Source organism: Prionailurus viverrinus, chromosome A1 (genome assembly GCF_022837055.1).
Source record: "Prionailurus viverrinus isolate Anna chromosome A1, UM_Priviv_1.0, whole genome shotgun sequence".
Classification (NCBI taxonomy): domain Eukaryota; kingdom Metazoa; phylum Chordata; class Mammalia; order Carnivora; family Felidae; genus Prionailurus; species Prionailurus viverrinus.
The window spans coordinates 164,422,039-164,439,162 of NC_062561.1; the positions used below are offsets into that span (position 1 = coordinate 164,422,039).

The following is a 17,124-nucleotide window of genomic DNA, read 5'->3' on the forward strand; positions in this document are numbered from 1 at the left end:
AAATTAACATGTAAATTGAAATATATAGATTCATATCCAATAAAATATTTTAAAATGCATATCTATATCTGTATATATTTTTTCTGGTTACAAAAGTAACATAAACTTGTAAAAGTTGAAAGCCTACAAAAACATATAAATGGAAAGTGAAGGTCTGCCTTTTTCCCCACCTGTCCCCATTGAAAACCGCTGGAAATAGAACTGAATTATATTACTTCAGGTTTATAAATGCATGTGTATATTGTTGTATAATTTGATTTCTCTTTCTGAACAGTTCAGTCCTACAGTTATTATGTGGGGCAGAGCAAGGTAGGCATTTAGAAAGGGCAGCCTGGCATAGGGTATGGAACCAACCTCAGGGAAGGAGAGTGTCCATGTGGTGGGTTGGTGGCCTTCCATGGGATGCCATAGCCCAAACAAGGTAAAGAGGGCATCCATGTGTGTGAGCAGCCCACTATAGGATGTCAGCGAAGGCCAAGTGGGGTGAAGAACACAAACAGAAAGCCCTGGTGCTAAGAGTGTTTTGAGCCCAAATGAGAGAAGAGGCAAAAAAGCAAGAAAGTGCTCTAAGGATAATGGGACAAGTCAGAAGGACACAAAAGCTAGCTTATGGGGGCCACAATTGAGACTGTTTGAGCATCTAAGTAAATAATGTAAATAAGTAAAGTTAGTAGCAGATTAAAACCCACTGAATAAAATGAGTCCGTTATGATGTAATAAATAGTAAATAAAATGAAAGTTTACTTAGAATTATAATGTTTACAAAGTTAAAAAATTTTCCACCAAAAAAATTAATGACAAAGGGAAAAATACCTTTACAGTGGAAAAGCCTGGAAGACATGCCTTAATCAAATGATTTAACATCATCAGTAATGAGACAAATTAAAATTGCATGCCATCTCATGAGAGGCTGTTGTAGCCAGCTTCCAAGAAGATGATCCTTGCCTTCTGGTATTCATGCCCTTGGGTAGTTTTTGAGTCCCACTGAGTGGGACTGACCTGTGTAACCATAGGATATTATAGAAATGACGGCATGTGACTTCTGATGCTAGATGCTAAAAGACCTTGCTCACTCTGGCGGAGGGCAGCTGCCATGTTGTAAAGGCCCTTAGGCAGCCCTGGAGAGAGGGCCACATAGTGAGGACAGGTTGTTTCTGCTAACAGCCAGCACTAATTTCCTCATCCAAGGTGAGTAAGCCACCTTGCAAGCAGATCCTTCAAGCCTTCAGTTGACTGTAGCCTTTGCCAACATCTTGACTGTAACTTCGTGAGAAAATCACCCCACTAACCTTCTTCTTTTCCTTATGCACAGAAACTATTTGAGATAATATTTGTTGTTTTCAACTACTAAGTTTGGGGATAATTTGATATGCTTCAATGGACAACTAATACAGATACATTGAAAAAATACGGATACATAACCTTCTGTGATATTCCTACCAGAGATGCACAACCAGAATCTAGTCCTTATGGAAAAGATAACAAATACTAATTGAGAGGCATTCTGCGAAATAACTGGCTTGAAATCTTCAGTAGAGTAAAGGTCACAAAAAGTAAAGACAGACTGAGAAACTATCTTGGCATGAAGGAGACTAGATACATGATAACTGTACACATAAGGCTTGATTCTAAACTGGACTTTTGCTATTAGAGACATTATTGAGATAGTTGGCAACATCTGGAGACTGAGGATTAGATGGTAGTAATGTGTAAGTGTGAATATGTTTATTTTGATGACTGCATTGTGATAATGTAGTGGAATGTACTTTAGGAAATACATACAGAAGTTTTCAGGGATGATGAGGTACCATGTCAGCAATTTACTCTCAAATGGTTAAAGGAAAAAAATTCTTTGTAACCATACTTGCAACATTTCTAAGGTGCTCCAGTGGGGCAGCAGTCCGTGGTTAGCTCCACAGCAACATTTCGTAAGTTTGATATTGTTTAAACATTTTTTTAATTATGCAAGAAGAAAAACAATATGTCATCGAATATGACCTTGCCTATAAAAATAGACCCATCTTGTCCTATTTGTTTGTTTGTTTGTTTGTTTATTTATTTATCATTCATTTATTTAGAGAGAAAGAGTGTGTGAGCTGGGGAGGGATAGAGAGAGAGAGAGTGAGAGAGAGAGAGAGGGAGGGAGGGACAGAAATCCCAAGCAGGCTCCACACTGACACAATGCGGGGCTTGAACTCAGGAATCTTGTGATCATGATCTGAGCTGAGACTAAGACTCCAACACTCAACTGACTGAGCCACTTAGGCTCCCGTCTTGTCCTTTTTAAAAGGGATTCATAGTATTCGTGTTTTAATATTAAAAAAAAAAAAAAAGCTTTTTGCCATTCTCTCATTGATGAACATTTAAACTGATTCCAATTCTTTGCTTATTATAAATATCCAGTTCTTTGTTATTATAAACCATGTCAGTAAATATCACTTTAAACATGTTTGTGCTCTTGTTCAATTTTTGCTTAAGAATAAACGCGGAGAGTTGAATTGCTATGTGAGTGGATATGCATCCTTTAATCAGTTTAATCATAAGTCATTGTAGGAAACCACATAAAATCTTCGTAAAAGAAAATGAAATTTATAATTTGGTAGTTATTTTCATTTGTTTTTTCCCCCCACTAGAAATTAATCTCTATAAAAGTGAGAACTTTATCTGTCTTGATTATCACCATCCCCAGCATTAAGCAGTCTTAGGCACTCAATAAATATTTGTTGCAAGAACAGTAATAGTGAACATTTATTATATGTCTAGCACTGTTCTAAGGATATAAATTCATGTACTTCTTGTAACAGCCCAAGAATAGGTAGTAGGATTATCCATTTTACTTTTGAGGAAACTGAGGCAAAGAGAGGCTAGGTACTTGCCCAGTTTCACAAGGCTATGAAATGACGGAGCCAGGGATCCAGGCAGTTTTCCTTTGGTTTACATGTTCTTTGCCACTGTGCTATCTTGGTTCTCTTGTTGAATAAAGGAATTAATGGCCAATGTATTTATTTGATTCTTTGGTCAATTACAGATTTCAACTACTTTTTTTTTTTTCAAATGAAAATTGAAAGGAATGGAATTCTGACTTTGTAAAAGCCAAATTCATTTTATGGTCCTTTCTACTAGGCTGTACTTAACTTCATAACGTTACTGTTCTTGAAATTAATATTCTGTACTGTATAAACTTTACATCATTCTTGCTACAAATTTATGGACATAGAAACAGAATATTAGCTTTGTATTACAAATAAAATAGTAACTCTGGGTCTGCAGCTTTAGTCTAGGAGGCAGAATCTTTGTCACTTATTTTTCAAACATATCGTCCACTCCCCACTTGGGCGCCTCTGCCCCTGCCCGTCCCTCAACTTGGACTATGTGTGTCCATCTCCCCACAGTGGAAACCTGACCCTCCAAACTCCCACTTCCATTGGCAACTCCTATACCTTTCTCTTTTTCTTATTCTCCTCTTGAAGGTTAAAATTATCTTTTCTTCCTCAAAATTCCCTGAGTCCTTTTTATAGTACTATAGTATAGTATAGGAATACTACATTCTAAACCTATCTTATATTAACTGTGTTAAGTTCTCATCCCCCTTAATAGACTATATTGTCTTTTCATTTTATTCATGTTACAAAACCCAGATATATATTCCAACATTTTGAACAGGATATGAAATTCAGTATTGTGTTTTTTTCGGTGAGGGAATGGATTATCTCAAGGAAATATATTTTCAATTTTTCAACTACTGAATAAAGACTACTAAGAGTTGGATATTATATATTCCACAACTTTCAGGAATTAGAAAATAACAAATGAAATGGTTACACTTTTTTTTTTCATATGGTGATTTGTGTTTTGTCTTTAGTTTACAAGGCATGAAAAACCAAAGAGTAATTAGCTTTCATTTCGATGGGACCTTCTGTTCAGTTCATGGCTGTAAATACCAGCTTTGCTTCTACCTACAACTTTAGTTCCCTTTTCTTTTAATGGGTGTTTTAGGGACATCAAAGGTAATAAAATCAATCAAAGAGATAAGTGGAATATTTTTTCAAAGACTAGTACTTAAGGATGTGTTCCTGTTAAAGAATTTGAATACTGAATTTGTTTCAAGTGTTTGTATAATACCATATCTCCCTGCCAACTGGAAGAAGGACTGTCCTTGAATCCTGTTCTGCATGAAATAATAAAATATAATCCCTTCTTCACATACGTTTACAAAAAAAAGAAAAAAAGAACACCAGGGAATGGGAAGTATTGTCATTAGACAGGAATATATTTTCTTGCTGGCAGAGGCAATACTATAGCCTTCGGGCCCGTTTTTTCTGTTCCCCCATAAGGACTTCTTTCCTTTACCCACAGGATTCAGACAAAGCTGAAGGTTTTTGTTGCTGAAATCTCAAACAGCAAACCAAAGAGAAAGTTCAAGCAAATATCATCAGACTTTTAAAAATGTCATTGCTTGTGTAAGTTAATTGTGGTCTTTTGGGTGCTGGTGAGCCCCAAGCACCCCTTGGATTGGTCAGATATTCAATCATTTTATTTGTATTTGGTGTAAGGTATTCTTCTGGAAAGCACTGATCATGAGGTTTTCTGATTTAATTTAACGTTAGTGCATGCTTTTTTAACTTTGTTTTTTGTTTGTTTGATTGTTAGGTGTGTTTTTTTTTTTCAATTAACTCAATATCTTGTGCATTCCAAAAGATAATTTAGAGGCTAATGTATTATTGTGATGTACTTCTATATGATCTTACTGATTTTTTGTTTTTACTTTTATTCATCTAGCTAATAGATTTATTTGAGTTTCCCCAAACCATGTTTATAATTGGTGATTAAAATAAAACTTTAAGGAACACTGCATGTTAGCTACTTGACCTCAAATTATATGTAAAAAAATTAAAAAAAATAATAATAATAAAGAAATATTTTTCTTTGGGACTATTTTTATATTGCGAATGATACATATGAAAATAATGTCTTCTATCTAAAGTTACAAACGATGCATAGTCTGAGTTAAGTTCAGAAAAACAGTAAAGTCAACATACCTCTTTTTCAGAATTTAGCCTATTTGACTTTTCCTCCTAAAATCCTGAGTTCTGCAGGGCTTCTCCTTTCTATTAAGTTCTTGGTCATACCCTGTGTAGGTGAAATTCATTTGGGGGCCAGCTGAGATTTTCCCTACTGTTTCTAATTGCATTGCATTGTAAATCTCCAAACTTTATTCAGGAAAGTATATCTTTTGTGAGGCATGCCTTATAAGTAAGAAATTATTACTTTGTGTATCCAATGCAGAATTTTAAAATCGGCATTTACATTTCATATATCATGTTAGCTGTAGATCTTTTATTTGTTTTAACATTATCCTGAGAACTTCAGAGATTACTTCTTTGGTGATCATTCTTGAGGGGGGAACCGTTCTCCTGGAATCTGTAACTCTGGTGCATGTATATAAACATGCCTTTGTTCTCAAAGTCTTTCTGTTTGATTACTGTTGTATCCAAGTGCTTTGTCTCTGCCTCTCTTAGTTGTTTTTTTTTTCCTTCCCTTTTCTTGTACCTTAGTGTGTCATTTGTGTGAATAACTTTGTTTACATTCAGCAGAGGTACTAAGTGCATTTTTGATAATAGAAGGGAGTGAGACAGGCAGTAAGGAGAAGACATCTGGAGAATGGGGTGGAAGAAAGGGAAAAGGGGGAACAGTTAGGAAAGGAAAAGGAGAGAGTGGGTGTGATGGAGGAAGAAAGAGCAAAAGCCAGAATGGGGGGGGGGGGGTTGCAGGTTTGTGAGATCTTGGGGGCTGGTCGTGGGGGAGGGAGATCAACAGACCAGCATTTTCCCCAGGCTTGGGCTCAAGCTTGTGAAAACTCGTAATGTGTTAAAGAACCTCAGCTGGGATTTGCTGAGGACAAATGCTGTAATGTGTTAGTCATCCATTATCTGCTTCTATTTTTGCAGGTTCTGAATGATGACTGACGCGCGTTTGTGCGATAGCCCTCACAGTCCCTGTCATTCCCGAGTGATACGGCGCCCGCACCACTAGCCCCAGCACCGGGGCAGAAGGGAGCTCTGGAGGCTGGAAAGCTTCCGCTCGTGGACCGGACAAAAGTACCGCCTACCCAGGGGCTTGTGCGTGCGGCTGGTGATCCAGGCACCTCACCTCGCCCGGCTCGCCGCTCCCGCGGGCAGATGGTGTGCGGCCGCCGCAGGACGCCCGCCGCGCCCGGGCCATGAAGTAGCGGCTGCTGGCGGCGCCGCTGCCCGACCTCCGGCCCCAGGCGAGCGCTGCGCTGCCGCCGGCTCCTCTCCCGGCGGGGCCGGAGCGGCGAGGACATGGCTGGCGGGCTGAGCCTGCTTGCTCTCCTGCTTGTTTTCCCAAGCAGCTGTTTGGGTTTCAGAAGCCCGCTTTCAGTCTTTAAGAGGTGGGTGTGTGTTTTTTCAGACGGGCGGGATGTTGTTTGGATGGTTCCTGTGCATGCTGTTGAAAATGTAATCACTTTTATGAACCAGAGTGTTGTGGAAATATGCGAGGTTGATTTACTTGGCTGAAACGACTTGGGATTTTAGCACAGTAACTTGTTGTAAAGTCCCTCGTACAGAAAAAGCCCACTGTATTGTCGCCAGGCTGCACTGGCTTTCAAAACTCCAATTAGAAGTTGTGATTTCCAATACTAATCACTCCCTCTCCGGGAGATATTTCAGAAACTACAGTAGAGTCGTTTAGACTTGAATGCTTTCTTGTTTAAAACAGCCTGAAGAATAAAATATCAAGATAGATAAGTGGTGGGGAGAAGCAGATCATGGACTGTAATAGCTCAGGAGAAAACATTGAGCTGTATATACACTCCTCATAATTACCATATTAAATATTCATGCACTTGTACATTTGTAATTCACATCGCAGTCTTTTTCCCTCCCTCATACAGCTATGCCTACTAGCAATATTATTGTTGGTGTTTTGTTTCTGGCTAGTGATCCTGGATACTCACAAAAGAGTTACAAAATTTTTACTTGGTTATAGTTAATGTTTATGCCATTAGAAAATTGATATGCCTGTGTTGATTTCTAATTTATGAATACTGTATTGAGTAGAAACAAATATATGTTTTGACAAGCTTTTATTGAATGGAGTTTTAAATGTAGCCAGCCTGCTCTCTCGCTTTGATGATATTTTGTTTCCAAGTTGGGCATATGTTGCTCCTAGACTATAAAATGCAATTCTGATGTTTTAGAACATTATATAGTCATTACATCTTTTAGACTTATCTTTGGAACTAAATCAATAATCTTTTATCTTAAGATCTTAGAATTCTTTTTTTCCCCCCTTCTCATGTTAAAATTCCATTATGTTCAAGGATATTGAAATGTTCTTTTTCAAGGTTTAAAGAAAGTACCAGATCCTTTTCCAATGAATGTCTTGGTACCACCAGACCAGTAATTCCTATTGATTCATCAGATTTCGCGCTGGATGTTCACATGCCTGGAGTCACGCCTAAACAGGTGAGAGGCATTCTGCATTTCATGATTCCTTGTTCTGTATACTATCTGTAACTGAAGCAGGGAAAGTGCATTTACAGCAGTAGTAACTTCTTTGAAAGTAGGCATTTGATTTCAGGACTCCTCAGGTAGGCCCAGAATAATTGAATATTATAAAGAGGAGTAGTAAATCTTTCAGGGTAAATCTTTCGGTTAAATTTCTTTTTTAAAAATTTTACTCATATTGTTATTTGTGTTTTGAAATGGAACCTTGGAAATTTATGTTTTGAAATTCTCAGTGGACTAATAGCCTCTGTAATGCAGCATGTAAGGATGTATTAAAATATGAAAAATTATTCTAATAAAAGGAAATGATATTGAGCAGCTGCATCTAAGAAATTATTTAAATACCCTTCTATCACAGCCACAAATTGAGAAATAAAAGCATGTGTTTTCCTGCCAAGAATTTGAAAAACAAAACATCACACACTTTTAAGAAAACTGTTCAAACAGGTGGTTGATTGTGAGTTTTCTTTGGTGTGATTTGCTTGTTATAAAAAAAATATATTTTGAAGAAATAATGACAGAGCTCATACAAGTACGCCCTGTAGAGTATTTTGAGTAAAACTAGGTTGTTGCCAAGGTTTTCCCTGTTTTAGAAGAAGCTCAAACTCAGTGCTGTGGTGTGTGCAAGGTGTCTCATTAGGCATAAAAAGGCCGGAATTAATTATGCTTTGTAGTCAGGCACTGCGGGGATTTATGTGTGTCATTAAAAGATAGTCTTCTTCTTTTGAAGGGCTGTGGAGACAGGGAGAGACCTGGGTGTTGTAGAGCTGCAGTGACTGATGACTCATTGTTGCAGATAACATTCTAGTTTCCTTTCCTTTTTTTTTTTTTTTTTTTTTTTAAAGTATTGAAAAAACAAAAGTCGGAGAGAATTCCTTTGAAATTGACATCCAGATGCTCTAAGAAAATACACATGGTCCTTTTTTGGGCGCCTAAGGATTGACATTCATTTGTTTGAAAACCTGTGTATGATCTAGCTATCTATAAATAACTACTTTACTATTGTAAAAGGACCCTCACCCCCACCCCTGCCCATTCTCACATGACCAGGCAGATGACTTTTCTGTACATTCAGTTGTTAGTGTCCTGGCCTTTAATTCCATAAGCTGTTTATTTAGTACTTTGTCAGAAGAGGTGTAATGAGATTGGGAATAGGAGAGAGCAGTGACAGTTGCTCACTTGTGAAGAGTGCTCCTTCTTATCTCTTTTCACTTTTAAAAATTTTTTTTTAATGTTTATTTTTGAGAGAGATACAGACAGGCAGACAGAATGTGACCAGGGGAGGGGGAGAGAGAGGGAGACACAGAATCCAAAGCAGGCTCCAGGCTCTGAGCTGTCAGCACAGAGCCTGATAAGGGGCTCAAACCCACAAACCGCGAGATCATGACCTGAGCCGAAGTTGGACGCTTAACTGACTGAGCCACCCAGGCACCCCACTCTCTTTTCACTTTTAAAAGTTTTTTTTTTTCACCTATATTTGCTTTATGTTAAAACTGATTTTTTTTTTAAATCCACTAATTGGCCTTTAAGCCCTCTTTTCCCCCAGGAAAAAGTTATTTTCTCAAGTAGTCATTTGTCATGGTTCGTTATTATTCTGTTTTTTCTTCCTGTTATTTTACAGAAATAACATTTAAGTTATTTAACAATAGTAATAATAGGTAACTATGTTGGAGTCAATATTGTCAGAAAGATTCCTAGAGGAATTGATTATTTTTAAAAAATGTAGAGAAGATCAATTTTCATAAAATAAAATGTGTTTACTCATTTTTATAATTTTATAGTTATAAAAATAAGTCCTTGGCAAAAGAACTTACATGAAGTTATAGCTTGCTATTCTCCACCATCTGCATCCAGTTTTTGCCTTATTCAGTGAGCATTTTCTGGTCACCTTCCCAGCAGACGTCTCCTCGTTGCTCCTTCTCTTTAAACCACGTGGTTTCCAGGAGCTTTCTACCCAAGATCTAGAGGGTGAGGATTAGCCAATCACTGCATCCCATCTCCCCTCCCACACTAATTGGTTCAGAAGAAGGTGTGTGACCTAGAATAGTACAATTAAATCTCAAGACTTTTGCTGAGAATGCATTTGTCTGTTGCATGTGAGCAGGAGGCATGCACTCTTAGGGTCTGCTGCATCCGTGAGGGCAACCGTGCCTAGAGTAAAACTAATACCATAGAAGGTAATGCAGAGACAGGGAAAGAGCAGATGTTCTAGGTGACCTTGCTACTTAGGAAGTTTTCAGTTACATTAGGCTTTTTGTTTCAACCAGGTTGAGTTGGGTTTACAAGTTCTGACTTGTAACTGAAACTACCTAACAGAGTAAGTGATTCAGTTGTGCTGCCTCATCAGCTCAGAACTGGTTGTTGAAGGTTTCTTCCACTTCCCCCATCATGTAAATACCAAGAGTATTTACTTACGTGATCCAGCCAACCTAGCTATACCTTGGAAACCTTCCTGAGAAATGAATTATACTCCCTACTGAGTGTAGCCAGGAGGAGATGGACACAGAAACCCATTTCCTTCCTGAACTTGGTGTTGTTGGTGAGGAAGACCAAGAGTTGTGATAGTATGAGTACTTGTGGTAGAGAAAGTATTCTTTTCCCAAAAAGCAGATGAAACCAAATTTCACACAAATACTTAGAGGAATGGAGATTACAAGGCAAGAAAAGGAAAGTGAAACATATTAGAGGAAAGAAATAAAGGAATAAAAAGAGTTGGTCCCCCCCCCAAAAAAATTCAAGAGAATAGAACGATCAAGAACAAAAATAAAGGACAAAAAAAAATAACTATAATCTGAAGAACAGAACATTTTAAAAATCTTATGAGAAAATGAGGAGTAAGGAAACATAAAAGCAAGGAGAGGCATGGAGGAGTTAAAATCTTTTTTTTTTTTTTTTTTTAAAGAGCAGATCATGAAGAGCAACACAATTTAAAGAAAGAAGTAACTGAGGGCCCCAAACTTAAGAGTTAGTAATTGAAGCAGACCAAGTTGGTTAAAGAGATATAGTCACTCAACAGATTTTTTTTTATAACACGTATCTTAAGTTTTGGCAATAACAAAATAACAATGTACATCAGTGAATCTGCTCTAAGACTTTTCCTTGGGAAACTTGAGATTGTTAGGTAGGCTTGAATAGAGAAACAAACAGATGCGGAACAGAGGTGGAGAGAATTTAGCTACAATACTGACACAGTATAAGTAACTAATTTTGTTGGTGGAATACAGGACAAATTAGTGTGTTACCAAAAAATCTCCAGTCATGTCAGGTCTCTGAGTTGCAATCCATTCAGCCATATCATAGACTCCAGAGCAACCTTTAAAGAGTACTCTCATTGAACCAGCTCTGGAGAGTCTGGGGAAGGTAGTTTAATTACCTATTGCAATGTCAATTTTATATTCAAGATAAGCTCACGGTCTTCTGTGACTAGAAATTTTAAAAAATAATTTCTGTCTTCTTTAATAAATTTCTTATTAATCTGTATGTTCTCAGACTTTGGGAAGAGAAGGAGAAGAGAAAGCAGCTAAGTAGCCTAGAGTAGAGGTAAAGTAAGCACATCTGGTTTCTGATGGCACAGGCTTCAGACCCAACAAAGGTGAAGAGTGTAGTGTCTTGAGGCTCTTCTCTTAGCACTTTTTCTTCCTCATTTGCTTCCTTTTCTCACCAAAGACCCTGCGGGCTTTTGCTGTCGCCAATTCATATCAACAAACAAAGCAATTTGATAAACTGCCAGTTGATGGTCACAGTAAGGTGCTATCATCAATTTGATGTGCATGGACAAATGTCCATTTAAAAAACAAAATAAATGAGGCATAATCATGACGATTTTATATAAAGTCTGTTGTCTAAGTCTAAGGCAAATCTGGTGTGTTATGTAGACTTCAGGGCCAGGTTGAGAGCATTCTTGTCCCAGCTCTTGTGGTGTCAACTATGGTGTGGTTTTTAACCAGCAGGTCCTGCTCCTTCATCTATAGACAGAATAATAATTGTCCTTGCCCAGGACTATTTTGTGGACTGAGCAAGATCCCAGTGGCATGTTCAGGTGCCATGCATGTGATAAGTTCTCATGAACTCTGAACTTGTATCATTATTGTTATTTTGTACGTTGAGGGAAATGTGAATGAGTTTTTTTTTTTTTGTATTTTTTTTAAAGTTTTTATTTATTTATTCTTGAGAGAGAGAGAGAGAGCAGGGGAGGGGCAAAGAGAGAGGGACAGAGAGAGAATCCCAAGCAGGCTCCACGCGGTCATTGCAGAGCCCGATGAGGGTCTTGAACCCACAAACCATGAGATCATGACCTGAGCTGAAACCAAGAGTCAGACGCTTAAATGACTGAGCCACACAGGCACCAGAGTCTTAAGATAAGAAAGAAATTTCCAGCCTTTATGCTTTCGGAAATAACTTCGTGGGGAAGGTAAAACATTGTAATAATTTTGAAAGAGAGGAAAGTTAGCCAAATGAAGAAAAATAGAAAGCATGAACCTGGACAAGAGGAACCTGGGCAGGAAGAAGTAAGTGCGGAAGTCACTCTTGCAGTGTGCCCATTCCCCAGAAGTTATTTCTATTAAAAATGGCTCTCATGATCAGAGAATGAAGGAACACTGAGGATGAATATGTTTTTCTCAAAGTTCTTACATATTTTTCATACTGCTTAGAAAAGCAATTACCAGAAGCCATTTCATCACTATAAAGTCTTATTTTTTTTTTAACATCAATTCAAAATTATCCTGGATTTCTTCATTTTGCTGGAGACTTTATACATTGACCTTATTTAAAAAAATCACTCTTACCTAACATAAGTCTTTTTAAATCCTAGGTTTAAATAACATTTTATTTATTTGTTATCTCTGCTCTTAGGCCCTCTGCAGTCTTGGTAAGGACTTACAAATGTAAATTAATTTGTAAAAATATAATTTTATAGAATTAAATATTTTCTTTGAACCTAATAACTTGAAATCATGTAACAATTGAATTTCTTTACATTAGGATATGTTAGGCTGTCACTAATGTGGTCATTTTCCTCCCTTATTTTGGGAGCAGTTTGAGAATTAAAAAGGAGTACACTTTTCCTTTCTGAACCTCTTGCAGATTCTTGTCGCATTCTGTATTTGTCTTTTGAAGAGTCACAGATTATGCTTTGAAATCAGAAGGCAGCCTTCCCCTGTGTTCCTGAACACAAATGTCTATCACCAAGAAGAGCAGAAAATGGAAAAATTCTGAGTTTAAAGATTATATCTGATATCCCTGAACATCAAGCTGAAAAACCTTAGAGTCTAAAGTTATCACTTATTTTAAAATAACACTGAAAGAATGTAGTCATTGAAATAAAACCATGATGAACAAATTACTCCTGTGAGATTTTCTCAAAAGCTTCCTACAGTGTTTCTCTCTGCTTTTTTCTCAAAATTGGACAACTATTAGAAAATGTTTACTAATATATTTTAACTTTTCATTCTCTGACATAAAGAGATTCCCTTTGCTTTCCCTATGCATAGAAACATGTAATAAGAACCTAGCTTTTGTAGACTTTTCTTACTGCACCTGCTTAAAAAATCAGTTTCAGAGGCACCTGGGTCGCTCAGTCAGTTAAACATCGGACCCTTATTTTGGCTCAGGTCATGATCTCAAGGTTTGTGAGATCGAGCCCTGCCTTGGGCTCTGTGCTGGGCTTGGATCCTGCTTAAGATCCTCTCTCTCCCAACCGCTCTAGAAAACAGTATAGAGGTTCCTCAAAAAATCAAAAATAGACCTACCTACAACCCAGCAATTGGCCAACTAGCCATTTATTCAGAGGATAACAAAAATGCTGTTTCAAAGGGGCACATGCACCCCAATGTCTATAGCACTATCAACAATAGCCAAATTATGGAAGGAGCCTAAATGTCCATGGACTCATAAATGGATAAAGAAGATGTGGTGTGTGTGTGTATACATATACGTAAGTATACACACACACACACACACACACACACACACACACACACACACACACACTAGAATATTACTTGGCAATCAAAAGGTATGAAATCTTATCATTTGCAGCAACGTGGATGGAACTAGAGTGTATTAGGCTAAGCAGAATAAGTGAAAGAAAGAAAAATACCGTATGATTTCACTCATATGTGGAATTTAAGAAATAAAACAGATGAGCATAGGGGAAGAGAAGGAAAAATAAGAGGGAGGCAAACTATAAGAGACTCTTAAATGCAGAGAACAAACTGAGGGTTGCTTGTGAGGTATTGGGTGGTGGGGTGGGCTAAATGGGCAATGGGCATTAAGGAGGGCACTTGTTGGGATGAGCACTGGGTGTAATACCTAAGTGATGATTCACTAAATTCTATTTCTGAAATCATTATTACACTCTTTGTTAACTAAGTTGGATTTATATTTTAAAAAGAAGAAGATAGGTTAAAAAATTCTTTCTCTCTCTGTCCCTCCCCCACTCACGTGTGCATACTTTCCCTCAAAACAAACAAACAAACAAACAAACAAACATCAGTTTTAAAAGATCAAGCCAGTATCATAACTTCTCTTATAAACAGCATTTGCTTAGGATATATGTTTATCAAAAGTAGTATACAAAAGTAAATGAAGAAATCGCTATAATGTCTTAATTTTCTTAAGTTCAAAATTGCTGATAAAATTAGATGTTTTCTTGTAGTCACTTAGTTGTACAAAGTTTGGCTTATGACTGACTTGGGGAATATTCTAATGTATTAAATCTATATGTTTTTATATTCATCATTATGGGGGATAAAAAGGAATCCCAATCAGTGCTTAAAATTCAGGACAGAATTATCAAGGACACCTGCCCTGCAAATGAGGCTTTACTGGAATAGTTTTTAGTTCTTTGGGGGTTGTGATTCACTTGTCTCCTTCTCTCTAGTTATTAATATGTAATAATATTTGCATTTTTTAAAATAAAAATTCCGAGGTATTTTTTGAGCATGAGAATAAAAAAGAGGGATGTACTCCATATCCCATTTCAAGGCTAGTTTGACTTTCAGATTAGGCCTCTTGTACAAGTGGAGAAAATTAATCTGTGGGCACCAGCAGCCTTCTGGGCACCAGCAGTAGGTTATCTGTTGCACTCATTGGAGAAAGTGGATTCAAGGTCTTCCCAAAATAGCACGATGATTGCTGGGAAATGCCCAGAGAAGATCCCTATCTGACTCTAGAGTTTATGTATCTGGAACCCCCATAGATTCACTGTCCACCCGTATGTGGCCAGTGGCCGTGTCCCATCCTGCCTTCCCTAGTCCTGTGACCTGTTCTTCCACTGCACCCTCATCCTCTTCTCATTCAATCTATGCATTAGGACAAACATGGCAAATAGGTTTGCTTTTTGAGGCAAGTCCATTTGAATGAGAGTAGCTGCCTAGAAAATGTTAAGAACTGTGAGACCATGAGTGTGAAAGACAGAGGTAGTGGCTCCAGTATCCAGTTCTATGCCAGTGCATATCTGTTGCCAGAAAAAATATATCATGGGTAAAGGTTGATTGCATTAAGTCATTGTCTTAAAATGAACATGAATCACAGCTTTTAGTGTTTCTTAGTTCTTAGTGTTTTAGTTTTTTTCCCTTTACAAAAACATTAAAGGAGCATGGTTGTCTTGCTACTGAAGGAGGATAATCAAGGAATATTCTAATTCTGGACGAGTATTTGCTTTTTATTCACAAAGACTTAGGCAATGTGTATAAATTTCCAAGAGTTAGAAAACTAATAACAAGAGAGATTAACATGCTATACCCTCCACCTTCCCTAAACCAAGGAAGTAATATTATCCATTTTACCAATGGAAAAGCTAATAGCAAAGACAATTCAGTGATTATTAGAAAGGAAAGTCACCAGACCTTTGTTTTGTTTACTTAGCTGCCTCACATTAAGTTGTTTTTTCCACTTTATTTTTTGAAAGTTCAGGATTGGTGTCGTTTAAGATGCTACACGTCACATTCTCTGGTTGGATTTGTATAATTCACCTCCTGCTTCATCAGCAAGGCTCAGTTATGTGAATTAGGTAGAATACAAAAACACTGAATGGATCTTGTAAACTGCAAATTAAAGTCATACATTGTTCACTGCTAATTGTTTAAGTTTAAATCATGATGCTTCCTCTTTATTTTTACTAAAACCTATATAATGTGCACTTGGGAAAGATATGATTGAACTATTAACAGTGTTTTCTTCTGTGAGAATAATCTAAACATCTCCCAAATCTGGGTTCAGAGCTGCAAATACACATCAAGCTTTTTTTTTCTGTCTTTATTAAAAATGAGAAACAGGACTTTTTGTTTTCAATTATTTTTTGTTATCTTTATATCAATATGATATTTAAAGAAAATATTGTACAATATTTTCTAAGAGACTCCCTTATGATCATCTATTTTCTCAATAAGATTTTGAGTTCTTGTTGTTTTTTATTCTAGTAAATTTTTTAAAGGAGAAAATATACTTATTGAGTGCTCATTATGTAATACCATTCTATTAGGCACTATATAAGCATTGTCTTATTAATTTTCATAAAAACATTGCATTTACGGTACTAGTAGTCCCATTTTTATATGAGGTATTGAAACTCGGGGAGATTAAATAACGTAGCAATCACCAAATAGCCAGTAAATAGGAGAACAAGGATTTAAATACAGATTTATTTGAATCTGAGACCATGTTTGTTTCATAAACCTGTTAATGGTTTATATGTATTTTCCAGGAAATGTTTCTATATATATATTTTATGTGTGCATATGTGTGTACACAGACACATATACTTTTTCTTACACATATATTATACAATAAAAGCTTTCTTTTGTCACATAAACTAAATAGAGATCACTGGTTCCATCCTAAATCCTTGAGTAACTTTTTTCTTCTATTTTCGCATGTCCATCCAGAAAGAAATGTTACTAATCTGAATTCTGATAAGGTATTTCTGATCACCTCGCTGTTAAAAGAGCCTAGTTCTGTTTTGTACAATTTTGATGTATCCCTCTCTGAATCTAAGTCAGAGATTAGCAAATTATTTCTTAAAGTGTCACATAGTAAATATTTTCAGCTTGCCAGCCGTATGGTCCCAGTTGTAACTGCTGTAGTGAGAAAGCAGCCCTAGACAATATGTAAATGAATGGCTTGGCTGTGTTCCAGTAAAAAAATTTATTTACTAAAACAAGCAGCCACCCATGCCCTGTAGTTTCCTGATCCCTGATTGAAAACCATTGCACATGCCATTTAGGCTAATAAATGGATTTAACCTTTGACATCTTATGAACTGTGTCTTCTGACTTCTAGAACATAAAGAATAAAAATACCAATGCAAGGTTAACAGCTCTTTGATCTTTGTTCCTTAGTTACCTATTTGGTTTTCGTGAGTTAAATGGTCAAAAACAAGACTTTTCTTATTTGGAATATTGTGTTTCAGTCTCCTCCATCTCAGTGAACAGCAGTGCCTGTGTTACATAGTTCCTGTAGGAACTAGAAAGACACTGGAGTCTTTCTTGGTTCCTCTTTCTCACACCCCATGGACAATATGCCAGCAAGTCCTGCTGGTTCTACCTTCCAGATATATCCAGAATCCAGTCCTTTCTCACCACACTCATCT

General features: G+C 37.0%; 1 protein-coding gene across 12 annotated transcripts in view; it reads left to right on the forward strand.

Moving 5' to 3' along the window:
- Positions 1-17,124, forward strand: part of PAM (peptidylglycine alpha-amidating monooxygenase) — a 276,825-nt gene that overhangs the window by 122,131 nt on the left and 137,570 nt on the right. For all 12 annotated transcript variants that reach the window (XM_047851268.1, XM_047851276.1, XM_047851285.1 and 9 more), the window contains exons 2-3: positions 5,949-6,412; positions 7,370-7,490. In XM_047851268.1, coding sequence (XP_047707224.1) covers positions 6,324-6,412; positions 7,370-7,490 — 210 coding nt within the window. In that variant the 5' untranslated portion in view covers positions 5,949-6,323. The remainder of the gene's footprint in view (positions 1-5,948; positions 6,413-7,369; positions 7,491-17,124) is intronic.